Source organism: Canis lupus, chromosome 13, assembly GCF_048164855.1.
Source record: "Canis lupus baileyi chromosome 13, mCanLup2.hap1, whole genome shotgun sequence".
Classification (NCBI taxonomy): Eukaryota; Metazoa; Chordata; class Mammalia; order Carnivora; family Canidae; genus Canis; species Canis lupus.
In genome coordinates this window covers 19,214,900-19,242,780 of record NC_132850.1, presented here as the reverse complement: position 1 = coordinate 19,242,780, position 27,881 = coordinate 19,214,900, and the positions used below count along the sequence as shown (strand labels likewise).

The 27,881-nt window shown below is 50.6% G+C and overlaps 1 protein-coding gene, 1 long non-coding RNA gene and 3 other non-coding genes across 11 annotated transcripts in view; 2 read left to right on the top strand and 3 right to left on the bottom strand.

Moving 5' to 3' along the window:
* The window catches only part of LOC140602730 (ribonuclease 4), a 20,946-nt gene extending 3,404 nt beyond the window's left edge, over positions 1 to 17,542 (bottom strand). Inside the window, exons 1-2 of one of the 7 annotated variants that reach the window (XM_072772687.1) lie at positions 13,227 to 13,439; positions 12,858 to 12,957 (exon numbers count right to left, since the gene is read on the bottom strand). In XM_072772687.1, coding sequence (XP_072628788.1) covers positions 12,858 to 12,921 — 64 coding nt within the window. In that variant the 5' untranslated portion in view covers positions 12,922 to 12,957; positions 13,227 to 13,439. Of the gene's footprint in view, positions 1 to 1,588; positions 1,846 to 7,223; positions 7,678 to 12,857; positions 12,980 to 13,226; positions 13,480 to 14,473; positions 14,681 to 17,521 lie in introns of those variants that run through there. The other 6 variants (XM_072772688.1, XM_072772692.1, XM_072772694.1 and 3 more) reach the window with 6 other exon arrangements.
* Positions 13,663 to 13,734, bottom strand: TRNAP-UGG (transfer RNA proline (anticodon UGG)). The gene has a single exon. It is a non-coding gene; the product is annotated as a tRNA-Pro (tRNA).
* LOC140602732 (uncharacterized) lies at positions 14,180 to 27,881 on the top strand. Its single transcript, XR_012005619.1, has 2 exons — positions 14,180 to 14,265; positions 26,412 to 27,881. It is a non-coding gene; the product is annotated as an uncharacterized lncRNA (long non-coding RNA).
* TRNAT-UGU (transfer RNA threonine (anticodon UGU)) lies at positions 15,785 to 15,857 on the bottom strand. The gene has a single exon. It is a non-coding gene; the product is annotated as a tRNA-Thr (tRNA).
* TRNAL-UAG (transfer RNA leucine (anticodon UAG)) lies at positions 26,286 to 26,367 on the top strand. The gene has a single exon. It is a non-coding gene; the product is annotated as a tRNA-Leu (tRNA).

Below are 27,881 nucleotides of genomic sequence, written 5' to 3'. Positions count from 1 at the left end.
CTTTTCTTCACTTTTCCTTGCAAAGTCCATAAAGTACAGCCGGCCAGCATTTTAATTCCTCAAGTGATTCACGCGAGGGAAAATGACCTGCTTGTGACTCGGTATTTCATACTAAACAGCTTTTGACCGTGAGAGAACTAGAAACCCGAGCAAAGAGTCCTAGGACTGGCTCCACAGCTGCTAGCAGGACGGGAAGCACCGCATCCCCCTGCTTTGCCGTCTCCCAGGAAACAGTCATTTGCCCCAACATAGAGCAGAGTGTGCCATGGTAACGCTCTAAGCAGATTTTTGGAGAAGACACCAGTTTTCACAAATATGGTGTGACTGGCCCATGCCTTTGACCTTCTCTATCAAGAGCTTGAGGGGGGCACTGATCTGTATGGAAGTCACTTTGCCCCATATCAGGGAGACAGTACTGGTTGGAGAACCTGAGAAAGGGTCCAAAATATTCTACCAAAACCTGGAATTTTCTTACTCCTGAAAGAGTTTTTTGATATTTTATATTTTTTATTTTATTTTATTTATTTTTATTTTATAATAAGGCAAATTTTTAAATAAATTTTTAAAATAAGGCAAATTTTTGGTTTGGAAAACTTCTCCCTAACTACAGTGTCTTCAGTTTTGAAATAGATAAAGTAGACAGATTCATGGGATGAGTGTACACCGGTAACCTACTTCTCCATCACTTGTTCCCAAAATCTGAATCTTTTCAGTGAGGCTGGGCTCCCCCAGGTGGCACCGAGACATTGATCTATAACCCGAGTATCGAGCAACTAGGTTTGGGGCCCATTTCAGGGCAGTAGGGGAGGCCACTGTTGGCAATACTGTGACAACAAGAGTTATATATTCACAAGATAGCGAAACTGTAACTTTTGACTGTAATTCATTAACTGCTTTCCAAATAAAATACTGAGGCACCAGTTGATAGAAATTAGGTTAGCAGGAAGTTAATCATTTAACCTGTGGATCGATTAGTATATTTTACAGAGTATCATTAACCTAAGTGTATGTTTACTTGAAGACCAAAGCTAGATAAAGAAGAAGGGATAATCTTCTACGGCTTCCCTAGGCCTCATAGTTGCCAGATAGTCGATAATGGAAGAGGTTAAGGAGAAAAGTAATGTAATAATGAATAAATAAATACATAATAAAATAGCCATGAGGATATCTAGGAATGTTCCCTTCAAAGCAACATGCGGAAAGTGCCTCCTCCTTAAGGCGAGGGGGAGCTACGCTTTGGTATCCTTGCAGGGGCACGTGTGCACTTGTGTGAAAGGAGAAAGTGGGGTGCACGTGCTGGTGTGTAGTCCTGGACTGTTCTCCTCAAGGTCTGACACTTGTAAACGTAACACTGGCTTATTATTTGCCCCTTCTGAAAATTCCTAGTTGCCAGAACCCCTTGATTTTCCCAGTCCTCTCTGTAAGGTGCACTTCACCGCCTTACCTTTACGGAAAGCTAACTTCCCCTCCCTGCCGACTGATAAGGGACAGGGCACTTCCACCCTCCCAGGTCCTCGCAAGGAGTTGCTGAGTAAAGGAAACTGGGTAACAATGGGCCAATAATCAGCGAGAAGACTTTGGTTCTTACCGATTTCAGAGACATTTTTGTTTCTTAAACATCTTGTAAGATGGAAAACGGGCGAAGCAGGTTGCTCATGCTCTGGGCCCGGCCGTGCATGTTGCGGCCCCACGCCGGGGCCTGGAGGGAGCCGGGGGAGGAGAACAGAGCCGCTGGGGCCTCTGGCTGCGCTGCAGAAGGGACTCGGACGACGACGTGCCGGAGTCCGGGTCGCTCTGTGCCCGCCGGGGGCCGGGGGACCCGCCTACGTGCCTGCAAGTGGTGACCTGGAAGGGAGACTTGCTCAGTCTTAAAGCTTGTCCCTAAGGGTCCCATTCTTATTTCCGCACGCGGCCTGACGCCGGCCCTGTTGCCGTGAATAAAGGTGTTGGTGTCCTTGCGGGGTGTCCCGGCAGGTGCGGCCGGCCTCAACTCGCCCGCTGCTCTCACGCTACCTGTCATCCCGGCCCGCGGCTTGGCACCATGGTGCCCGGGCAGGACGTGTCAGTACCTGGAGTCCTCCTGGGCCCGGCTCCCCGGGGTCACAGCCGCCCCAGCAGCAAGAAGACCAGCAGGGGCCCAGGCCCATCACCACCTACCGACACAGGCTCCTGCCAAGGGCAAAGGTGGCGCCGTGGGGCCCAGAACAGCCGGTGAGTCAGGCTAAGAGGCCGTGGACTTTCCTCTCCACGACAATCAGGTATCTTCGGTCCCTAGTCACATCTTTTCTTATACCTTCCTCATTAATCTCAAACTTTTTGTCAATCCATTCCTTTGGAAGGTCTATTTAACAGTTTCCCGAATGGGGGCACCTGGGCGGCTCAGTGGATGAGCATCTGCCTCTGGCTCAGGCTGTGATCCTGGGGTCCTGGGAGGCCCAGGGCGTGACCCCGGGGTCCCGGGATCGAGTACCGCACTGGGCTCCCCACGGGGAGCCTGCATCTCCCTCTGCCTGGGTCTCTGCCTCTCTCTCTGGGTCTCTCATGAATAAACATATAAAATCTTTAAAGAAGAAATAAAAATTAAAGTTTCCTGAACAAAACCTCCTGCCCCAATCATTCTTTCCTATCCTTTAGGATTGCTCCGTATTTTTTTTTTTTATTATTTCGGTTAAGTGTGTCTGCCTTCAGTTCAGGTCTTGGTCTCAGGGTCCCGGGATGGAGCCCCACATCGGGCTCCCCACTCAGCCCAGAGTCTGCTTCTCCCTCCGCCTCACTCCCCTGCTTTGTTCTCTCTTGACTAAATGAATAAAATCTTCCTTAAAAGGATGAGGGGACTTTTAGGGAACCCTGGGCCCAGGGAAGGACCAATCAGAGGACCCCTGCTGGCTATGAGGAGAGCAGTTGAGAGCAGTTTTATCCTCAGGTGAACGGAGGCACACCTCATTCCCCCAAGAAGCAGGTTGTTTTATAGCCAAGGGTGGAATTATGAGGAACTATTTAGAAAGAACAGGGAGGAACACGGAGGAACCCATGTAATGCTTGGAGGTGGGTCTGTGTCAACTCCCTTGGAGGACTGGAAGACGAAGAAAAGCTTATTCTAGGCGCTGCTTCATTGGGAACTCTTTGGATTATTCTCAAAGAATATTTCCTAATTTTCCCCCGTGTGTGGACATAGACTTTACACCACAGGCAAGTGATGTTACCATGGAGTAAAACCAAAAACAAACCCCAAAACAACACCTTTGATTTTTTTTTTTTTAAGTCAGCTGTATGCCGCACATGGGACTCTAACCCACAACCCTGAGATCAAGAACCACCTGCTCTACTCTCTGAGCCCTCCTGGCTCCCCTCCTTAGGCCTTTTCATCACGTCAAAGGCTTTACAAGTTGCTGCGATGCTTTCTCAACTCTTTCTCCAAAGAAGAAGAAAGAGGAATGCCACTATTATCGCTCAGAGCTGTGATCTCAAACTCTAGATCCCACACAACCTGGGGGTGGTGTGTCACATACACAGACACGCCCATAGAGGAAACACGGTACTTCTTACTGGAGCATGACTTTAACTCAGTGATAGATAATTTGAAAACAGAATTAAATAAGTATCGATCATAACAAAACCGAGAACAGATTTTTTGATGAGCTTTTAAGATTTCATCTCTTATGAAATTTGAAGATTTGAGACTTGAAAGTTTGGCGTTTGCAGCAGGTAGTTTCTGATTAGACCTTTTAGTTCTTTGGACAAAAATTTAAAGACTATCCAGGGCCTTTAAAAACCACCATAGTCCACGCTCACTTTGGCAGCATGTATGCTAAAACTGGAAATGATTTAAAAAATCACCATAATCCTACACATTATATCAAATACATGTGACTACACCCACATCGAACAAAGACAATGGATTTCACTGTAAATCCAAAACTGATTTTATGGGGCACGTGGGTGGCTCAGTCAATTAAGCGTGGGACTCTTGATTTTGGCTTAGGTCATGATTGAGCCCCCATGTCTCCTCGGCTCCATGTCTGCTTAAGATTCTCTCTCTTCCTCTCCCTCTGGCCCTGCCCATCACTCCCTCTCAGAAAAGAACTGATTTTTTTTTTTTTTATAGTTTTGCTTTGCAAGTTGTTTGAGGGTAATTCATTTAATTTATGACTGGCTAGGGTTCCTTTGGCATCACACATACTGAGAAATTCTTGCAAGGGGAGAAAAATCTGACCTTCAAACGATTCTTAAGTGTAATATAATTCCTATGGATACTACATTCAAAAATAAATGATATTTTCATAGACACGAGAGGATTAATTTTTATTTTATGCTCTCTTCTGTATAAGTCATGCACATTATTTTCCTATCAAAAATTTTCGTAGCCCTCACAGAGGCCATAGGCCCTAGCACTAAGCCTGTAGTGTTGCCAAACAGCCCGGGAGTATGACCCTGAATCTAGAGAAACAAGGAAATCTGTGGTTTTGTCGGTTACATGTGACCGAGTAAGCAAAGTGAGCTCTCTTTCTCATCAACATTTGGCATTGATCCACCTTGCCTGTGTTTCATAATAACTACAAACAAATTTGGTACGGTGCAGAAGAAGGCCAGGCAGACACTAAGACACCTTTTGACCCTCCACGATACTGGTACAAATAGCAGCTGGAAAGGTTTCCATTAAGCACTTATAGTATCATTTGTAATAAAATCAGTGAAATTGCTTTCTTGGGAGTTTAGCAAAAAAAAAGTGTCACATAACTGCAGAGGGGAGAGCCACCTCTAAAGGAATGACGAGTATTCCTTCGTGGCTGCCAAGCTCTTCAGGTCTATATTGTGCTTTTCGGCCTCCTGGGTGTGTTTACTCCTTGTAGTTTTTCCGGAAGACCTCATCAACGTTTCATTGTAATCAACTAAGTTTCTCGCGCAACAATGGACAAATATTGCCTTCTAGTGTCAAAGATAATTGTAGGATCACAGGATCTCAAGTGAGAAGGGGCCTCACATGTGGCACGGTCAACACCTCTGCCAGAGGTCAGAATGCCAAAGTAAAAAAAAAAAAAAAATCAGCGAGTAGAACCAGGGCTGATAGTACCCAAAAGAGTCATCAGGTGGCAGTGGTGGATAGGAATGTTCCCAACATTGGCCCCGTGGAAGAGAGGGGGTCTTCCTGGGAGCACAGGTGTACACAGGCGGTGGGGATACTGCTGCTCAGAGGCCTGCTTAGGGTCTCTGTCCAAACACCCTGTGCTTTAGATATTAAGTTCAAGGACACTTTACTAGATCTAAGCGGCAGAGCAAAAGTCACAAAGCTGATCTGTCCACAAGGATCTCGTCAAATAAAGATTTACCTGTTGTCAGGTTTCATGGGTGCCATTTCCAAGCCATTATCTGTGTGATCTTGGGCAAACAAGGACCTGTTTACTTGTCGGTGTTCCCTAACCGTGTGTGATCTGTAGGAGGGCAGAACCTGTATTGATCACCCGGAGTCACAGTGCCTGCCTCATGGTAGACCTCAATAGTTATGTTTTTAATGATTGACTTCATTTTCCTCTCCAGGCCTAAAGTTGTCCATCTATAAAAAGAGAGAGTCGCTAACTGTAAAGGCCTGACCACAGTTCGCATTAAAGCATAAAAGAGTCTTTTCTTTTCCTCTCCTTTTCTTCCCCAAGAATGGAATTGCAGAGGGACGCCTGGGTGGCTCAGCGGTTGAGTGTCCGCCTTTGGCCCAGGGCGTGATCCTGGAGTCCTGGGATTGAGTCCCACATCGGGCTCCCTGCATGGAGCCTGCTTCTCCCTCTGCCTGTGTCTCTGCCTCTCTCTCTAGGTCTCTCATGAATAAATAAATAAGATCTTAAAGAAAAAAAAAAAAGAATGGAATTGCAGAGACAGGTTTGTGCATAAATTTAGTTGCTGACAGAGGCACCAGCCAGAAGAAATACCCAATAGATTGACTGAGATGCATCATCTCCTTAAGGCTCAGCAGGTAAGCCAAGCCCACAGGCCATCTCTAGTTAAGGCACTGGACTGACACAACATAGGCACTTCACGTCCTAAGAAAGCATGTGCTTGTGGGGATTTGAAGGCCCTCCTGGCTCAGTCTTAGAGGTTAAGGAATAGCTTTGTTTACAGGACTTGCACATTCATTCTGCAACAACTCAGCCAAGGTTTGCCCAGGCTGCTTGGAATCTTAAACCCTAAGGCATCTAGAAACCAAATTCCAGCAAGTATACACTAGGGCCACCAGTATCAACAGCTGTTCTCCCACTCATAACTTCTTCACTTATAAATTCCATACTAAATTTCCCAAAAAGAGAGGTAAAATGGAATCGGGAGAAGACAAGTAAGAGATTATATGGGGCGCAGAAGTGAACCTGCCTAGGCCAAGTGTGTAGAGCCTCCCAGATGCTGGTCAAACTCATTCACGTGTACCCTTCGACCCCTGAGCCTGTAACTGTCAGATTTTTGTCAGTGGAATTTGTCCCATAATTTGTTTTTTAGACTAACTTCACCTTCTGTCTCAAACCAATCTCTTGGTCTTCACAAAAATTAATATACTCTTTCTCTCCCCATAGGCAATGTTTTGTATTCAAGGGATCCATCGAACTTTATGCACCAGAGAGTTAACGTGACAGTTTACAATTATAACTATGGCTCCGGCTTCCATAAATACAGCCTCACACTTCTGTGTGTCCTAGGGCGAGTTCTCCAAGGTGGAAGCGAAACTCCCAAAGCGTATACCTCTATCTCCTTCCCTTTTTCCTTCTCTTCAACCTGCCAGTATACCTTTTTTTTTTTTTTTTTTAATCTTGGCATATGTTGTTTCATTGTGCTTTCAAAGAGCATCCGAAACTTTCTTAGGCAAGAAATTTGCAGGAAAGTTTACAAGAAAACAGAGCTAAAGTACACTCTCTGGGTCTTGTAAGCCTTAAATAATGTTGGGGGTGGGGGTGGGGTTCCAGATGCCCTTCAGCAGATGCTTTTCCTAGATCTTTGGGCACTTTATCACAATTTAGGGACACCCCACCCCAATCACACCACTAGCTTCCAGTCTTACTAATTTCCCTTTATCCACATTTAGGCCGTCCCAGAAGATATGTTTGCATTTTAAACTTTAGAGTCTAATTCATTTCCTTCTTCATTCATGAACTTGGGCCAAGAGTTTTTAAAAGGGAAAAAATGGTTTCATTAAAATGGATGGATGTCTAGAAATAGTATACATATAAACAAATAGAAAAATGGATTACCCGGGAGGAAGAGTCTTACAAAAAGTCTGGAAGTTTCCCTCCAACTGAAGATGGGTTCCAGCTGTTTGTTCCTTGGCGATGGGTTCCAGCTGTGTGAAGCTGGAGGTACCTCTCGGTTCTGATTATATAGTGATCGCATGAACGGGGAGGGAAGACTAGATCTAAAGATCCCTCATGCTGGCAGAGACATTAAAACCAAGGGCACTGCTCTTGGACAAGGGAGGAGAGTCATTCACCTCTTCCCTGGGCATGACTGAGTCGAACATTAACCCACATGAATCAGAGATTTGTTCTGTGAGGCTTAAGTTCGATAAACATGGCCTTTTGTCCCTCATTTGCCTTTTTCTGATGTCTGTGTTTCTCACTCTTGCCCGTGACACGACATGCTGTGGTCTGGATCCATAGGGTGTTTCTGATCGTATGGGCCATCTCCAAGAGCCATCTCGGAGGAAGCCTGCGGAGTAAGACACGGCGTCTCAGTGGGACGCTGCCCCATGGCCTTTTGTTCTACCCACATATTTGGTGTCATGAAAAGATGCTAAGTAGGCTCTTTCAAAGATTTCACAGAAAGAGGACAGCATTCCTAGAGAAGGTTATGGGAGAGCTGTTAGTACCCTACCCTCAACCTCAACCTTCCAGCCACCAACCCTCAGAAGTTTCCTTTCCCTATTTCCGGGGCTTCTCCTTTCATCCTTACCTGTTCACAAGAGATTAACCCCAGCACTCAACCTTCTGTCCCTTGTAAAACTGACCATCTCCACCATCAGTGCAACAGCCATATTGCCTCTACTCACAATGTGGGTTTGTCACTTGAGTAGAAAGAAGCCAATGGGGTCAAAGGTTACTGAGATCACTTTCTAAAGATTCTGTAGTTTCAAGTATCAGGCAGCAGCAGGATGCCAACTGTGTCACAGACCCCCAGCAACCACCTTAGCTGGTGCTGAATCTCCAACAGTGCTGTTTTTAAAAAATCCTCAACCTGCTGTTGTCATCCATCTACAGTTTTCAGTCTGCCTATCTTTGAGAAGGTGTCAATAAAGATAGGCTTCCTGCCAGTAAAATAACTGTCCTTGAAATCATCACCGTAATTATGATCATAATAATTAGTCTTTGCCTTTCGTTTTTGTTGTTGTTTTTGCCTTTCGTTTTATGACTCTCTCACATACATGATTATATTTCAGTCACCAGGACTATGTGAGGTAGATGTTATGTGAGTCAGGTTTTCTTATGAAAGAAACTCCCAGATCAAACAGCAGAGGAATGGGGCAGTCAGACTGCAAACCCCTCATCCTCAGGGAGAGGACCTGCTCATCCTTCCAGGCTCGGCATGACCAACACCTCCTCTGAGTCCTGACAGGCCCTCCTCGATCCCACCGCATCCCAGGAGAAGTGCTTCCTTTGGGAATTCTCTGTACGTGGCGCACACCGTGCTGAAGCAAGCATGGAGCAGCTGCACGGGCTCTAGACTTTGGCTGTGTCGCAGTGTGTGTATAAAGCTGGGGAGTCAGCCAGAGTGAAGCCTGTTTGTGTAAGAGTCTGGGATGCCCTGGGAAAGGGTTCACCTAACAGAAGGACATGATGAGAGGAGGGAGGAAGATGCTAGGGCCATGTTGGGCAAGGATGACAGCAGGGTTGGCAAGCGCCTGGCCTCCTGGGGCCTAAAGCGAAGACAATAAAAACTTTCATAAAAATCAAGGTTGTTTCATTAAATTTCTCTAAGATTCAGAAACCACACAGCCAGTCAGTGTAAAGAAATGCATGCCATGGTTGACTGGAGGTAGTATGGGGTGGGGCAGGACGGAAAGTCCCTTCCCCACTGAGGGGATCCTGTTGGAACAGATTTGAGGCAAGTCTGGAGAGGAGCTAGAGCAACAGGTCAGACCATTTGTTCTATCGAAAAGGAAGCGGATGCTGCATGTTGGCATTTTTTTTTCTTTTTTAAGATTTTATTTATTTATTTATTTGGGATAGAGCATGGACGAAGGGGAGTAGGGAGTTGGCTAGAGGGAAAAGCAGGCTCCCCGCTTAGCAGGGAGCCCGATGGATGCGGAGGCCCCATCCCAGGACCCTGAGATCATGACCTGAGCCGAAGGCAGACAATGACAGAGCTACCCAGGCGCCCAGTGTGTTGGCATCTTTAGACATTTCCAGCAGCATGGGCCGCTCTGTAGGGCCGGGATGGACCTCACCCAGGAGGTGGAGCAAGACAGAAGTCAAAGGCAGCCCCATCGTCTGGGTTAAAGGGGCCAACCTGCAGACTCGTGTACACCCCTCCCCCCCGCCCCGGGAACTTGAGGAAAGCTCGGAGCAGACTGTGCGCTGCCCTGGAGTTCCTACAAGGCGCGCGTGGAGCTGGCCTACTGTAGGTGGGCACACAAGCCATGGGTCGGCGCGCTCCGACGACTAATTCACCTTCTTGTCTCTCCATTAGGTGGAACCCTTAGAAGAATAATTGTGCAAGTCATCTTCGCATTCTTAGTGTCTAGGAGAGCGAGTGGCTCCTGGGCCCCAAGGCCTTGGGATCCCTCGGGGCTTCTAGAAATGTACCAACTGATCTCACGGTGGCAATCCCAGCCACACAGACTCTCCTGCCTTCTCTCAAGATGTAGAGACCCAACTGGGTTGGGCAGCAGTTATCAAACAAGGCGAAGCCTGATTCCCGTGCGGGGCGGGAAGGCTTCCAGGGCTGGGGAGAGCTCTGCTTCCGGCCTTACTGCTAAATCCTGACCTCGATTTCTTAGGTATTGGTCCCCCTCCCAGTGCAAAAACCCCTCGGGGGGTTAAGCCCTCGGTGGCTCCCAGCCGCTCACGCCCGTGCTTTAGAGCCTGCCTGAAGAACAGTTTCGGTACCTGGGACAGTGAGGGTTGGAGGCCGAGACGAGCGGGCCTGGGCGCACCAAGCACCGCCTTTCAGCTGCGGCAGCCACGGTCCTGCCTGGGCTTCGCTTCCCCGACCTCCCGCCCGCGTCCCGCATCCCCACCCAGGCTCTGAGTCTGGCCCCAGCACGTGGCCACAGTCTGCCTCCCCCTCGGTGCCCGCTGCTCGGGGTCACTGAAGCCTCTGGAAGGGAAGGCAGAGGTGCCTCTGCCCACACAACGTTCTATCAAAGAACAAAGTTCAAAGTCCTTCAGGCACAGAAAGAACCAACGAGGCAGGGCTCCCTGAGGGGCCTCCACCCCCCAACAGAGCACCACAGCTGACCTGCCCTTGGTGGGCAAACCGCTTGAGTGGTACCTACTGAAAATTAATGGGGGGGTGGGGGGCAGCCCGGGTGGTTCAGAGGTTTAGGGCCGCCTTCGGCCCAGGGTGTGATCCTGGAGACCTGGGATCGAGTCCTGCATCGGGCTCCCTGTAGTGGAGCCTGTTTCTCCCTCTGCGTGTGTCTCTCTGTCTCTCATGAATGAATAAATAAATAAAGTCTTAAAAGAAAAAACCCAATCATAAAATTTTTAATTTTTTTTATTTTTAAGATTTTATTTATTTATTCATGGGGGACCCAGAGAGAGAGGCAGAGACACAGGCAGAGGGAGAAGCAGGAGCCCTGCAGGGAGCCCAACCCAGGACTCGATCCCGGGACCCCAGGATCATGCCCTGGGCTGAAGGCAGATGCTCAACTGCTGAGCCACCCAGGCGTCCCCCAATCATAATTTTTTTTTAAATGTTCTGACACCTTGAACTTGAAAGTAATTCTCCTTTCCCTGAAATTTGTCCTGTGTTTCTTCTTCACACTAGTAGTTTCCTTGCACATAGACACAGGAAGGCCAGGGTTCTCCTTCTAAGGACCCAGGTGCTGGTGTCCTATACCCTTTATACAGAGTATATACGTTTAATTCTGTTTTTTTTTTTAAATCTGTTCTTAAGACTAATTATAAAATTAGGTGATTGAGAGAAGTGACTAATCTCTAAATTTGGTCAAACTCCAACGTTCTTTTAGGTTTATAAGCAAGAAGCTTATTTACTAACAGAAACAATGGTTAAAAAAGGGTGAAGTTCCAAAGAAAAGAAGGCTCTCGTCTCCAGGAATGGAGGACGCTATGACTGAGGGTTTCGGGGCCAAAGTCTTGTTGACATGCCTGTGTACCTTCAAACAAAGACAAAACTGACACATTTACTTTTCGACAAACTCTGGGCCTTGTGCCCATTCTCCTTCCCAGATATCACAAGGTATTCTTCTGAGAATAACTGTTAACACAGATCACTCTTTGCTCAAATATGGATTAAATGAAAACTCCTAATGAGGGGTTTCACTGGCCTGCTTTGGCCCATTTTCTTAGCCATCTACTTTAATTTCTGAATCACACGAGCAAATGCTTCCAAACATAACTTGACAAATCTCTTACCTTTGCCTACTTATAACCTGAAATCGGCTCTTTCAACAAGAGCCAGAGCCACTCTTCTCTTCCTAGAATGGTTTTCCTCATCCTTTCTCCCAAACTATAGCTCTTGTCCACGTTACTAGAGCGTTACCTTCTTTTATATAAGTGCCATCTTACTAACACCCTACCACCCCCCTGAAGTCATAGAATAAGAAACAGGGAGGGGCACCCAGGGGGCTCAGTGATTGAGCTGTCTGCCTTTGGCCCAGGGCATGACCCCAGGGTCCTGGGATCGAGTCCTACCTGGGGCTCCCTGCAGGGAGCCTGCTTCTCCCTCTGCCTATGTCTCTGCCTCTCTCATGAATAAATAAATAAAACCTTAAAAAAGGAAAAAGGGAGACCTGAAGGACTATCTATCAAGCCCTCATTTTACAGATGAGGAAACTGAGGAACAGAGAAAGAAAACTTGCACTGCCCAGGGAACATCTGGTGTTCCAGGGACTAGAAGCTTCCCAATGTACCACACAGCTTTCATAATCCACGCTAGCAATTTCTAGAAAATGAAAGATCATTTAACAGGTGCCACTGAAGTTGCTATTTAAGGGAAACCTATCGAGTATTTCCATGAATTCAACAAATATTTTACTCTCCCCTTATCTGTAAAAAGAGTTGCTTAAAATAAAAGGTATGTAAGAAACCTCTCCGTCTGCAGCAACTGGTTAGTTCACATGTAGTTACCTAGTCCTTTGAACCTCTGAGACTGCTTCTGGGAAGTTGGCCAGTGCTGTTCAGATCATTGTGTCACTTGGGCTTCTAGTGATTTCATTTATGACTTGCTCATAGGGTTCTTAATGACACAGAGGGAGGGTCTTGCCCCATTTGAGATTTCCCTGGTCTCCAGGATGATGCTGAAACTGTCTGTAGGGCCCTTCCTAAATAAAGATGCTCTGTTTTGCCTTAGTGCTACCAGGTGTCACCATAGGACGTGCGGTCTCAGTGCAAGAAGGCCAAGGATCCCAATATTCTCCCAAGAAAACTTAAGAGGCTTTGCATGTCTCCCAGAATTTCGGGACACAGGCTGAGGGGGGGGGCTAAGGGTGAGGGGAGAGAAGTGAGGAACCAGAAAACAAAAATGCAAGCCCCAAATGTCAGTTATGCTGGCAAAGGCCGTACAAGGCCTGCTCGTGAATCTGGCGATCATCCTGGGCACCAAGTGAAGAATCCAGGCCTTCCATGGCCTCCGTGGCCTTGGCCAGGGAAGGAGGTGTCAGGGCGGGGGTGCAGCCTCCGCAACTCAAAGGAGAGGGAGGCCTTTACCTGCGTTTCCGTTCCTCTGGGCTCCAACCCTGTTCCGAAGACGCCTGCCCGAGGGGCTCCACATCGCTTCTGCTAAGAGGCTCCTCGGCCTAAACTGGGCCTAAACGCTGGGGGTAGAACCACTGACGAGGAGGAGGGAGGGAGGAGGAGGAGGGAGGAGGGGGAGGGAGAAGAGGAGGGGGAGGGGGACGATGGGGAGAAGGGTGAAGGGGAGGAGGGGGAGAGGAAGGGGAGGGAGAGAGGAGAAGAGGGGAAGAAGGGGGAGAGAAGGGGGAGAGGAGGAGGAGGGGGAGAAGAGGGGGAGGAGAGGGGAGAAGGGGGAGGGGAGGAGAGGGAAAGGAGGAGGGGGAGAGCAGCATGTAGACCCACCTGGGCCCGGGGCGCAAGGCTGCAGAGACGCGCAGGACGGGGGAAACTTTTCCCCAGCGGCTTATCCCCCTCGCGTGATGCTAGGAGCTGCCAGAGACGCAAAGACTTCCCCTGAAATCTTGCTTTGGGCGCTGGGTGGCGTCGCGGGCGTGCGTGTACACGAAGGGCCGGGGTGCGGCGGGGCGTGGAGGGCGGCGCCCTGTTCCTCCCCGGGAGCCCTCCCGCCCGGACCTGCCTCCGGGGTGGGCGCCGCGGGCCGGGCGGGGCGGGCGACAGACCGAGGCGCAGGCGGGGCGGCCGGGGGGGACGAGGCCGAGGGGCACGGCCTGGGAGCGCGGGGCCCGGGAGCGGGCGGCAGGACACTCGGGAGCGAGAAAGTTTGCCGCGAACCGCACTTGTGCGTTGTTTCCGAGGGAGGATGAAAAAGCAAAACCTGGGGCTCGTCCGGGATTTGAACCCGGGACCTCTCGCACCCAAAGCGAGAATCATACCCCTAGACCAACGAGCCGGGACAGGCAGGCTGCCCGCGTTTCCTCTGAACAGCGCTCGCGCGCCCTCGGCCGCCCGCCGCCCGGCCCGCCGTGCCGTGGACCCGCCGCGCCCCGCGCGCATCTCCCGGACGGCCCGCTCTCCCGAAGCCCGGCTCGGCCCGAGGCCCGCACCCCTCCCGAGGCCGCGCGGGGCGCGCAGGGGCAGCTTTCCCGACTGCAGGCCGCGAGGGTGAGCCGCGGAGCCCCGGCCGCTGCAGGCGCCCGCTCGAGACCGGCGGGGGCGCGGGGGCCGCGGGGGGCCCGGAGGGGGCGGGGCCTAGTGGGGGGAACCTGGCCGGGGGCTGGGGGCCCGGCGGGGGCGGGGCCTGGCCGGGGGCGGGGCCTGGGGCTGAGGGCCCGGCGGGGGCGGGGCCTGGCCGGGGGCTGGGGGCCCGCGCCGGGGGGGGGGGGGGGGGGGGGTGGTGCTGGAGTTCCAGGACCGGAGCTGAGCTGGCCCGTGAGGCTGGCGAGTCCCGAGCCCCACGCAGGACTCGTGGGCAGCGTGTCAGGTGAGGTCGCGCGAGCCCACGTCCTAGGGGAACATCCTGGGGGCTGGGAGGGGTTGGGCGTCCGATCCCGCGAGCGGGGTCCGTGGGAGCTGCACCAGCCCACGCGCGGTCGGACCGCCCAGACCCTGGCGGGGACTCGCGTGTCCCTGTCCCCACGTGCGTCCTGGGTCTGGAATTCTCTCTCTCTCCCAGTCTCAGCCCAACTCACGTCAACTCCTGTTTCTCTTTCCTGCTGTGGCTCAAAATCCTTTTTGTGGAACTACAGAAATGCATGAAAAGACCAATAAAGTAAAGCTGCCGTGTCGGGGCCTCCGCGGCCTGGACGCGCGGCAGAGGGTGGCGGCGGGCGCTGGGGACGGGGTTCGTTGGGGCCGCAGGGCGCAGACGGGGCACCGCGTGGACACGTGCTGCTCCTTGGGGGCCAGCGGCCCCGCCCCGCTCCGCCCCGCTCCGCCCCGCCCCGCGGACTTCGGCCGCTCGCGCGCCCGCGGATCAGCTGGAGGCCGAAAGGACCAGCTGCGGGGCACCTCCGCGTCCGCCCGGCCCGCGGTTTGCGTGCGGCTTCGGGAGGCTCAGACTTTCTGCAGCGGGAGTGAGGTCTGGGGAAATGGACTCCGGGCACAGAGCGGAGGCAACGGGCGTGCAGAGCCCAAGGCCGCGGCTCCTCCTTCCAGCGGGAGTCGAACCGGCGGCACGAGGGTGCCCCCCGGGGTCGAACCGGCGGCCCGCGGTTCGTAGCCGACCGCACCACGGTGCCCCGCTCTCCCGGCTGAGCTGCCGAGGGGGCGCGGGGATGCAGGGCGCGCGCGGGGTGCCCGAGAAACGCCCCCGCCCGGGCGGCCTCCCTGGGCGCGCAGCCCCGCAGCTCCTGGACAGCCGTCTTCGCGGAGGGGCCGCCGTCGGGCCCCCAGGCCGCGTGCAGCTCGGGGCCGTCCGGGGGTGCGGAGCGGCGGGTCCCGGGCTGCCTCCGCCTCGGGCGCGTCTGCAGCGGCGAGCGCCTCCCGACGCGCGTTCACGCGGCCGCAGCCCCGGGGCGGAGGATGCGGAGTAGGGTGCAGGGGAGCCCTGGCGCTTCCGGACAAAGCGCTTTCAGAGCCGAAGCCACAGCTCCTCCGAGTCCGTAACCAGCGTAGCGACCGCGGTCCCGGCTCCGTCTCCCGCGGGGATGGAGAGGGCGCCGCCCCCCCTCTCCCCCGCCCTCCCTGCCCCGCGGGCCCCCCTACCCGCCGGGAGGGGCGCCTGTGCGGGCTCCGGGGGCACCCCCACCGCGCTCACTTAGGGCCCTGGCGTGGGGTCTGCACCGCCGGTCCGGGGCCCGCAGCGGGAAGGCCGCCCGCCGCCCCGGGGCGCAGAGCCGCGCCTGCGCAGAGCCGCGCCGGGGGAAGCGGAGCCGCCGGGCGAGCCGCCTCCGGGCTGCGGGGCGGCGCGCGGGGCACGTTTGCCCCCACGTTCCGGGGGCGCTCCAGCTGCTGGAGGGAGGGGGCCCAGGAGGGAGCCAAAACAATAAGAAACCCGGGGAAGGCCCCAGCGAGATTTGAACTCGCGACCCCTGGTTTACAAGACCAGTGCTCTAACCCCTGAGCTATAGGGCCTCGCGGGCGCTGGTGCCGCTTCTTTCTCAGAAAAGGCAAGTCGGGGAGGTGGGCCTCGGCGGGGCGCCTGGGGTCGGGGGGGGCGAGAGCCGAGCCGAGGGTGGAGGGCCGCCCGGACAGGCAGCGCCTGCGGGACGGGGCCGGGGGGGGGAGGGGGTCGGCGCCCCCGCCTGCCCGGGCCGCAGGGGACCCTGTCGCGGAGGACGCGGCCCCGCAGGGCGCCCAGCTGACACGGGGGCTCCCGCGGGCTCCCCACGCCGCGCAGCCGCCGACCTGCGGGAGCCGCTCGGGGCCTCTCGAGCCTCTGCCCAGCGAGCCCGGGTCAGGTCGGCTCCGCCCAGGTGTGCGGGAGGCAGCGGGCACGGAGCACCAAGAGCGAGGCCTCAGATGGCGTCTTTAACCCGGGGGCCCTATGGGAGCTCGGCGCAAGAACGTCGGTCCTTAGGAAACACAACAGTGGGATTGAGCTGCGCCGGCGTGAGGGTGGAGGCGCCGAGCCTCGCCGGGAGCGGGCGGGGCACAGGCGGTCCTGCAGGTAGCGGTCCTGCCGCTGGGGGGACTCTAACACCCGGGCCTGGGAGCTTAGTGACCTCGAGGGCGGGTGGGGGGGGGGGGGGCAAATGTCCGAGCCAAGTCCGGAAGGGAAACTGAGGCATTTAAGGAAACCGCAGCTGGGCCAGATGTCCGCCCTCCTGGAACCAAGGGGAGGTAAAACGTCAGGGCAGCAGGACACTGAGATTTCTGGGCCCAAGTTACAGCCTCCGGAAAACTGAGAATGGAAACTCAGCAGGCGTGGATGCGCCGAGGGGCTTGAAGGGAAGTGAAAGGGAAGCGGAAGGAGCACCGGGGACCGGCCGCGGCGCCCACGCTGGGACACAGGACTGCGGGAGGTGGCAGTTATGGAACTGGGTGGGAGGGGGGAGAGGGGAGGGATGGGGAGGGGGGAGGGGATGGGAAAGGGGGGAGAGAGGGAGGAGAGGAAGGGGAGGAGGAGGGAGGGGGAGGGAAGGGAGGGGGACGGAGGGAAGGGAGAAGGAAGGGAAGAGGGAGGGAGGGGGGAAAGAGGGAGGAGGGGGAGGGAGGGGAGGAAGGATGAGAAAAGGAGGGGGAGGGAGGGGGAGAGAGGGGGAGGGAAGGGGGGATGAGAAGAGGAGGGGGAGGGAGGGGGAGGAGGGAGGGGGAGGAAGGAGGGAGGAAGAGGGAAGGGGGACAAAGGGAGGAGGGGAAGGGAGGGGGGAATGGGAAAAGGAGGGGGGAGGGAGGAGGAGGGGAGGGGGAATGGGTAAAGAAGGAGGGAGGGAAGGAGGGAGGAAGGGGGAAGGGAAGAGAGGGAGGAGGGGAGGGAGGGGGAGGGAAGGGGGAGGAGAAGGAGGGAGGAAGGGAAGGGAGGAAGGGGGAAGGAGAGAGGGGGAGGGGCAGCGGGGGAGGGAGGAGGGAGGGGCAAGGGGGGAGAGAGGGCAGGGGGAGGGAGGGGAAGAGAGGGAGGAAGGGGGAGGGAAGGGGGAAGAGGGGACACAGAGGGAAGGCAGATTATGCTGAAGCTAGATATGAATAAAGAGTAAGTGAGAGGGATAAAGAGTCAGGGAAGACTCTCAAACATTATACCTGGAAAAAGCAAGATGGGACCTGCAGGGGAAAAAGCAGGCGGAGGGAGGGGTGGGTACCTGGAAAGAGCAGCGGGTGGAGTGCAAGGATCCAGGCAGGCTGGATTTGAAGTGAGCTTGGGGCTGTTTGTGAGAATTGTTCAGTAGCAGAACGGTCGTGGTCTGGAAGTCTGTACCTTGGTAGGTCACGCTTAGATCAAATTACATGAATTATCCGTTGAGTTAGAGCCTCCAAGAGTTACAGGCTCATAAAGGAATACAAGAGGGAAACTGAGGCCTGAACATGGGCTGAATAGCTCTGATGGAGGCATTGGTCCTATAGAGTGGATGTCCAGGGTTTGTTTGGGTTTTTTTTTTTTTTTTTTTTATCCTTACATTTGGCAATTTCACATATAACAAGTAAGTCTGTCCCAGAAAATTTGCTTCGCAGCTGGCAGCTGGCAGCGGACATGTGACCTAGGTTCCGGCAATCAAATTCATCCAGGGAAGATTTCAATTTAGCTGTACAAAACAGGAGTCAAGGATACATGTAGAAATCCCATGTTTTTCCAATGGCAAGATATGGGATTTCTTGTCTGTAGATTGTTATCTTTCTTCAGGTCCGGAAAATTCCCGGTCAGCTTTTCGTATGTTGTTTTGCTCTGTTTTTCTTTCTCCATTTATGAAACTGGAGTTAAACTTTCACACCTTGTCCTTCATTTATTTTACCTTCCCTTCCATATTTTCTTTTTGTCTCTCCATGCTGCGTTCTGAATAACATATTCTTAATCCACTAGTGCTCTCCACCGCTGTTTAATCAGCTGTTAAATCCACCCAGAGTCAATGTAATTTTGAGTAAACTGTAATTTTCAGTTCCAGAAGTTCTATCTGATTCTTTTTCAAAAACATGAAGCCAACATTTTTTCAGTTTTATTGAGATATAACTGACATACATCACTATATAAGTTTAAGGTCTATAGCATAATGGTTTGACTTCCGTGTATTGTGAAATGACCACTGTCATAGCTAACTAAAGCATCCACTGTCACATGTAATAAAAAGAGAAAGGAAAAAAAGAAAAACATTTTTCCTTGTGATGAGAACTCTTAGGATTTAGCCTTCGAACAATTTTCATGTATATTATACAGCAGTGTTAACCGTCATCATCATGCTGTCCATGACATGTTCTTAAGTTCTTATTTATCTTGTAATTAGTAGTTTGTACCTTTCCCCAACCCCTGCCTCTGGTACCTGCAAATCTGATCTGTTTTTCTATGATTTGGGCGTTTTTTTCTTTTTGGTTTTGGTTTTTAGATTCCACATATAAGTGAGATCATACAGTGTTTGTCCTTCTCTGTCTGACTTGTTTCACGTAGCATAATGCCCTCAGGTTCCATCCATGTTGTCCCACATGGCAAGATTTCCTTATTTTTGTGGCTAAATAATATTCTGTTACATACACACACACACACACACACACACACACACACCACAACTTCTGGATCCACTCATGAGTGGACACTTAGGTTGTTTTCATATCTTGGCTATTGTAAATAATGAGGCCATGGATATGTGGGTGTAGGTATCTTTTTAAGTTAGTGTTTTTGTTTCCTTTGATATATTCCCAGAAGTGGAATTGCTGGATCATATGGTAGTTCTGTTTTTTTAACTTTTTGAGGATCCTCCACTCTGTGTGCTATAGTGGCTGTACTAGTTTATAATACTAAGAGTTAAGTCAAATTTTTGAATTTCCTATTCCTTGCAGATGTTTACCAGCTTGTCTTCCATATCTTTAAATACAGTAATTATATTCATTTGAATAGGTATAACTGATAATCCCAAAATTATTCTGTCTACTCTTCTAGCTGATTCTTCTTACTCATGTCACTTTGTTTCCTTGTGTGATTGATCGTCTTTGAATGTGCACTGCTCAATATCCTGGCAAAATTATATGCAGTGAATTTTTGAGGCCAAGATGAAGGTGACTTCCTAAAAAATATATATATATATATGTATATAGCTTTAGTTTCTCTCAGGCATCTGGAGCACTATCAACCCAAAAGGATCCTTAACAAACTTAATGGCCAGACATTTCCTGAGCCTTCAAGATGATGTTAAACCCAAGCTACAAATCAGGGAGAATGGAAACTTGTGGTTACAGCCTCTCAGGAAAAGTTGAAAGCTCATTCTTTCTAGTTTTCCTTGCTAAGCTCAGCTGATTTCTGCTGAGCTCCAGAACAACTATTGGAAGTGGGAGGATAGAGGTAGATTTATTTCATCATCTTTATCTATGGGAATGGCTCTTTAATATTAATACCAAATTAATATTAGACTTAATATTTTGGGAGACTGTCCTACTAGATTTAACATTTTGGGTAGGTGCTGGGTCTTGACATCTTTCTCTTATGTCGCCCATCAGAAAAGGCTGCCAAAACGATAGCCCAATTTTGAAGTAATTAGCAAGTGTCTTCAGAGCTACAAAGGTCAGTGCTTCCCTTACCAGATTCTATCAGATTCCATCTTTTGCTTGGATTCTGGCCTAGTAGTGGCTTACTGCCATTGTAGTACTTTGATGCTTTTAAGGAGATTTGGTAGGATCTTATCCAACATTTTTATCATTTTTCTTCAAGGAGTTTGGTCCAAATCAATTAGCCCACAATTACTAGAAAGAAAGTTGGAGTTGTAGGAGCTGTAACGTCAATCATGTTCCATTGCACGAAAGTGGAGAAAGCATTGCCCTAGAAAGAGCATGCCAACACACAAGGAGAGGTGACAGCGAGAAAGGGAGTCTGAACACCTAAGTCCCTAGCTATGGCTCACTCCAGAGGCCTCAGTGTGTTTTACTCTTGGAACCTATGACGTTTTCTTGGATTACCACAGAAATCCTCTTGTTTTATTTTAGCAACAATTGTTTTCAACGGAAAGACTCTCAACTATGCTGAAGTACTCTCGGTATGTGCCGCTCTACCTTACAGCTTTTATCTTCTAGTATTTAGATTAACATTTATCAAATGACAGCTGTATATTGCCAACAGATCTTTTTCCAGTCAACTTGATCCACTTTTAACCCCCCAAAGAGAACTCACACCTTTTCCAGTTGTGATCGTTTGCTTATTATTTCTTCACCTAGGATGATCTCCCTTTTCACCATACCTGTCAAACACTATCTATCGTGGAAAGACCATCACAATGTTCTTCTCATTCACAATGCCTTTGCTGTTTACCAAGTAGATTTCACTGCTACTCTCCTCCAAAATTCATGATACTTATTTCTATCATTGCCATCCTTCCTCTTGACTTCCACTCTCAAGGTACCGAACAGAACAGATATAATGGAGGTGACCTGTGGCACCTAGAAGTAAGCATCCAGGGGGATCCCTGGGTGGCTCAGCGGTTTGGCACCTGCCTTTGGCCCAGGGTGAGATCCTGGAGTCCCGAGATCGAGCCCCACGAGCCCCACATCGGGCTCCCGGCATGGATCCTACTTCTCCCTCCTCCTGTGTCTCTGCCTCTCTCTCTCTCTCTCTCTATCATAAATAAATAAATCTTAAAAAAAAAAAGAAGAAGTAAGCATCCAAACTGACGCTACCCCTTCAATATATATTCAATTGTCTATGAAAACGTCAAACTGTTCTGTTCTCCTTTCCATATTCCTCCATTTTACATGAAAGATTGTGAAAAGATAATGCACATTTTAATTTTATTTTTTAAACTTCTAGAATTGCTTCTGAATTGTGGTTTTCTATCTATTCAAATGCCTACCTTTTAAATTTTTATTTATTTATTTATTTTGCCCACCTTTTTAAAAAAAAATATGGGGCTTGAACTTGCAGCCTTGAGATCAAGAGTCACATGTCCCACCAACCTAACCAACCTAGTACCCTATCTATATCCATCTTTTTAAAAATACTACAAAAGGCACAAAGAACAAATGAGAAGGCAAAGAAAAAAAGGAAGGAAATTCTAGTGCACTTAGCTATAGACTACCTAGTTTATTTTGTTTCAAAAATCCTATGCATTAGTGTAGTGTCCTCAGCTTATTTCTTAGCTCCCGGAGGGGAAGGTTATATGATTCATACTTCTGAGTCTCCAAATATATAACAAAGTGATCAGGACATATCAGGATATTAATAAGTACTCAAGACGGAGAGCAAACAAATACAGACGTATGTGTAGAGGGGGGAAAAGGGAGATTACAATCCACAGAAGTCTGGAATGCCATGGAACCTTTTAATTTTCTCTTCCTGGAATTCTTGGTAAAAGAAGCACTAAACATCTCCAACAGCTCTCCAGCTCTCATCCAGTTTAGGTGTAAATTCCAGGAAACCAGTCTGAATTCAACTGGTGCCAATTCTCATAGGTATATGGTCACTAAATGGTATACCAGATACCAGCCCACAGAGTGTCCTTACAGAAAAGGAAAGAAGTTACTGGAACGTAAACATATGGTTACCTATTGAGCATGAGACTCTCTAAGGCAATGTTCTCCACCAAACCCCAGGGAGAATCAGTTTGACATGGCACGTGCATTCAGCCCTGCTGGGGCAGGTTTCCGGAAAATGTCAGACCTCCTTTCTTGAGCCAGTGCAGGGTTTCAGATGCCCAAGGAAACAGACTTTCCGCTGAGAGAAGCCTCATTCAGTCTTGCTAAGGGTGGCCAGTGCCGCCCACCTTTGGGCTTTTTTGCAGACCTGAGCAGCACTGGATGTGACTGGAGCTGCCTCTGGGTGCTTTCAGGTCTTGGCAAGTAGTAGACTAAGGGGATGCTAAGGGGAGATTTCTTGGATTCAGCTTCTACAGAGTCTGATTTTGTAAGGCCTGGGCAGAATGACCTTCAGTCCCAAACCGGTTGAGCTTAATTGGGGGATTTGAGCAAGAGATTTCATGTTTTCAACAGAGGGCAAGGAAACCAAAACTGGGTAATAAAAGGATCCGAGTAATAAAAGTGTAGCAAAGAACATCACAAGACTTCCCAGAAACAGCCCGGGATGGGTGGCAAGCATGTCCTTTAAAGGATGTGCCCGGTCAGGCCTTTGGTTTTTTTTTGTTTGTTTGGTTGGGTTTTTTTTGTTTTTGTTTTTGTTTTTTAAGATTTTATGTATTTATTCATAGAGACACAGCTAGAGAGAGAGAGAGGCAGAGACCCAGGCAGAGGGAGAAGCAGGCTCCATGCAGGGAGCCCCACATGGGACTGGATTCCGGGTCTCCAGGATCAGGCCCTGGGCTGAAGGCGGCGCTAAACCGCTAAGCCATCGGATCAGGCCTTTGGCTCATGATATGATTCACATCACATATGATTCTCACTTTGGGCAACCAGAGGGCCAGGATTCAACTCCTTAAGATCCAACCTTGTGACACTTACTAAAAGCAATAGTGACTCCCGAAAACCTCATTTCTGCATTTCATTAGTGCTCCCCAACCCCCATTTTGGATCCCACATCTTTGTAGTACTGCTCTGTCCCATCTATTAGGAGATTCAAACCTTGCAGTATCCTAGACACAAAGTAAGGAAACGGGGCATATATCCTTAGCTCGGCCAGAAGAAGAGGACAGCAGTGTTTATGGCATAGCTTATCCTTGAGCCACTGGGTCCATCACCAGGCTGGGGAAGGGTTTCAGCCGACTTTCTGCGAAAGGTGACTGCTTGTGTCCTAAAGGAAATCTTTTAAGAATTGAAAAGTCAAGCCCTACCCTACAAACATGGGCCTAGTGCCCAGGAATTATTGCTAAATTATTTTGCTTTCCATAGCCCCATTAAATGTCACCTAAAGATCACTTTGGTCTCCTGCTACCTCTGTTCAGACCTTCCACTATTGTCCTCTTGACTTTGATTTCTTCCTGCTTACACAGCTCACGGCTGTCCACCTTTTTTTTCTATCAGGATCATTTTGTAAGCTCTGCTCTCAGGCATATGCCGAGGTGAACCACCAGGAATGCAGAAGACCCATGGGCCCGTGGGCTGGCTAGCTCCTTAGAGGGAGAGGGTTTAATGAAACTGAAGATCTTAGATACGCAAAAGAGAAAACTTGAGGGGCATCATCACCATGCTCGAATACTTGATGTGCTGCCACGAGGAAAGAGGAAACAGAAGTATTCTTTGTGATAAAAGAGAACCAACTCTTCAAGTTACAGGAAATTGTTATTTATAGATGTTATATATGCACACACCTAAATAAAGAAGTGAAAGACTTATACTAATGAAGGAAACTAAATAAGACACAGATAAATAGACATTCGATGTCCATGGATCAGAAGAATTCAAATTGTTAAAATATCCAAACTACCCAAGGTGATCTACGGACTCAAGGCAATCCCTATCAAAATCCCAATGTCATTCTTTACACAGATAGAAACAATCCTAAAATTCACATGAAACCACAAGAGTCCCTAATGTAAACCATAATTAGGGGTGAGAATGATGTGTCAGTGTTGGTTCATAACAAATACTGGTGTGGGATGTTAATAGAGGAGGAAGCTGTGCATGTGTAGGGGCAGGAGGTATACGGGAACTCTTTGTACCTTCTACTCAATTTTGCTATGAACCTGAAACTGCCCTAACAAATAATTTTACTTGAAAACCCCCACAATAGAGGCACCTGGGTGGCTCAGGGGTTGAGTGTCTACCTTCAGCTCAGGTTCGATCCTGGAGACCCGGGATCCAGTCCCACATCAGGCTCCCCGCAGGGAACCTGCTTCTCCCTCCACCTGTGTCTCTGCTTCTCTGTGTCTTTCATGAATAAATAAATAAGATATTTTTTAAAAATCCCACAATATTCCTGAACTTCTATGTATCTAATAACACAGCTTGTTATAAGATGTAAGGATAAAAAGATATGTTTTAGAAGATAAAAAAAAACCAAAATAGAAGAAGTATTGTAAGAAGAGATACATAAGAGGCAAAAGTTGGCAGAACTAAGAGAAGAAATAGAAAAATACACCATCATTTTTTCATTGGATATTTCTTTTTTCTTTTTTTTCCACAATCATCATTGGATATTTTAACAATCTTCTCTCAGTAGTGTTCAACAAGTAGACAAAAAAATAAGTAAGGACATAAAAGATTTAATCAACATAGTAAGTAACCAATACCTGGTTGTGAGGTAAGTGAATAGATTCCTAAAGAAATTTTGCATAAATTTTACTGTGCGTCTTTGGGTAGATCAGTTGACAGAGTGGGGGACAGTAGGATGTACATCCTGGTAGACATCCTTGGGTCTCTTACGAAGGATCAAAGGAGAGTACAGGTACCGCACACTACTGCCAAGGGTGTGGGCTCCACTGTGTCTAAGCCCATACAGCAGTTATGATAAAAAAACAACAACAACAACAACAAAAAAAAAACACAAAACACTTGGACTTAGAAAATCAAGTGAAAAAAAAAAAAGAAAATCAAGTGAAATAGATAGTAAATATAAACCGTATTTATAAGTTGGTTGTTTTCCCTGAATACTGAGCACACTTGCACGATCTCTACCCCCATAGTCGTACAGAGATTTATGTTAAGTCTTTGAATTGGGAGACAAAATATTCTACTTTTGAAAGTCGAACAAGAAAGAAGCCACACAGTGGTGGATGGGATGCCCTATTCTTGGGCTGGTATCTTGCAGGTGCATTATTCTGGGACCTCAGGCTTCCCAGGCTTCGAGTCTCCGAACAGATGGGAAAGATCCTTAGCAGCGAGGTTCCTGGGGGGCCTCGGGTGATTATTTGGGGCACATACAGAGCTTTCCGAATGATCCAGGAGAGGGCAAGGCGGCAGGCATACCTCCTGGTTTCTCCTGCATTTTTGCCGGTCATTCTGTCGTGTCTGGCAGGACGGATAAACACGGCCAGAGACCTCGGAAGACAGCACCAGCGGAATCCATTCTGTGTGGCTCATTTGAGATTTCCAGGGTCCCCAGAGGTGGGCATCCTTAGGTTGAAGTGCTATGGGCGTCCCAAGGGGAGTAAAGTGGCCACTACATTCTCCAGTATGGGGTGAAGGTCCTTAACATCAGGCTTCGCTATTTTGGCAGGCTTTGCTCCCTCACTTATTATTAAGGTTTCCCATCTATTCCCGCGGCTACCACGCTGAGCACCCCGCTTCCCTGGGCGCGGCTCTCAAGAGGGGCACGGCGCGGGCGGGGGAGGGGGGGCTGGAGCTCCGGGGGAGGGGGAAGGGGGAGGGGCGGACTCCGGGGGCGGGGGCGGGGGCGGGGGGGGCGGGGCTGGAGCTCCGGGGGAGGAGCGGACTCCCGGGGAGGAGAGCGGGGGCTGGAGCTCCGCGGGAGGGGGAGGGGGGCGGACTCCGGGGAGGGGGAGGGGGAGGAGGCAGAGGGGGCTCGGCGCGGGCGGGTGGGGGGGGCTGGAGCTGGGGGGTAGGGGTAGGGGGGCGGGGGGCTGGAGCTCCGGGGGAGGGGGAGTGGGGCGGGGGCGGGAGCTCTGGGGGAGGGGGGAGGGGCGGACTCCGGGAGAGGGGGAGGGGGCGGGGCTGGAGCTCCGGGGGGAGGGGGAGGGGGCGGAGGGGGCTCCGCGCGGGCGGGGGGTAGGGGGGCCGGGGGGTGGGCTCCGTCCCAGGCTTGCTGAAGACCCCACGACTTCTTCACCCCGCGCCATCCGGGTCCGAAGCGGCCCCTGCCTCCGCGCAGTAAACCGTTTTTAAGCGCGTCTTGGGCGCCCGGGGAAACTGAGGCGACCCCTGACCCCGCGCTCGTCCCTCCAGATCCTGAGGGCCCCGCCTCCGCAGCGGGTGGTCTGCCGGGACAGTTGCCTGCGGCCTGCGGGCGGGCGAGGGGAGGGGTTCAGGGCGGGACCCCCCCGGGGCGGGGGCGGGTATGTACTCGTGTAGGCGGACCCACGCCGCGTCGGTAGCGTGGCCGAGCGGTCTAAGGCGCTGGATTTAGGCTCCAGTCCCTCCGGGGGCGTGGGTTCGAATCCCACCGCTGCCAGGGTTTTGCTTCTGATCCTAAGTGGTCACAGCCTTCGTCTCTAGGGAGGGACTCGACCAAATCTCAAAACCCGGCATCTGAGTTTTCCGAACACTCGTCTAGACTGACGGGATGCGCCTTCTGAACCAGTGACTCAGTTTCCCTCCGGCTCCGCCATGCCTGCTCTGCTCCCAAGGGAAGGCGAGCAGCCCGGGGCAATCCGGAGAGAAGAGCGGGTCTTGGACGCTTGACGTGACCTGGAAGAGGGAAAAGGCAAGGTGAGGCCCTGGAGGGGCCCCTCGAAGTGAGACTTGGGCGCGGTTCTTGGCGGTCCCACTCAGAGCCACAGGACCGACCTTGGACAGATGCACGCTGAGCTCCAGGTGTCCCTGCAGTCCCTGGCTCTGCCTCGCGGCCCCTAGGGGGTTGCCCATACGGTGTACCTGCACTTTCTCCTGGGCTGGGCACTCTTGGGGTACCCTCGCCCCTCTGTCGTCAGTCCGTCCTCCGGGGCGGCCAAGACGTGTCCAGCAGGAGACTGAGGGAGGTAGCTGCTCAGCAGCTCAGGGACGGGCCTCCAGCAGCAGGCTGCCCAGCGAAGGACAGCACCCAACTCCCACCCACCGGGCGCCCAGAGTCTCTGGATGGGCTGGAGGTCAGGATCCCAGGATCAACTCCCTAAGGAGGGCTCGCGCCTTCTGGCTTTAAGGCAATGTTCCCAGAGGGTGCGCTGGGCGTAACTGGGAGACATGGACACCAAATCCCTATGCATATTCCATACAGATATGAACCCAGGCACCCGGGCTCCTCAAGGCTTCGGGAAGGAGTTACAGGCTCATGTCAGTGGCTGGTGTTGGGCCCTAACTGGCCTGGGCCCTAAATGTGGCTTCTTACTCTAGTCAACCTCAACAACAACCTCAACAGTTTTGAACTGGATACTTCTTAACCGTGGGAGTCCAGGGCCCTGCGTATTTGGGATGTTTTTAGCATCACTGGCCTTTACCCACTGGGTACCAGTAATACTGTACCAGTTATGACAACTGAAAATATCTCCAGACATTCTCAATGTTCCCTAGGAGGCAAAAATCATCCTTAAGTTCTCAGGGTACAACTAATATGTCCCACTGTGTGGTGTGTCTCCTCAACAGTGCCTTTTGAAGGTCAAAGTTTTCAAATTTTGATGAAGTACAACTAATCACGTTTTTCTTTTATGGATCATGCTTTTGGTGTTGCATCTTAAAAAAAAAATCTTTCCCTGATACAAGGTGACAAAGATTTCATTCTAAATATTTTGTAGTTTTGGTTTGTGATCCATTTCGAGTTAATTTTTTTATGTGGCGTGAAGTAAGGATCAAAATTATTTTTTGACTTTTTTTGTTGAAAAGACTACATTTCTAAAGTACATTTATCATGAGCACTCAGTAACGTATAGAATTGTTGAATACTATATTGTACACCTGAAACTAATATAATGCTGTATGTTAACTATACTGGAATTAAAATTAAAAACTTAATAAAAATAAATTTAAAACGGC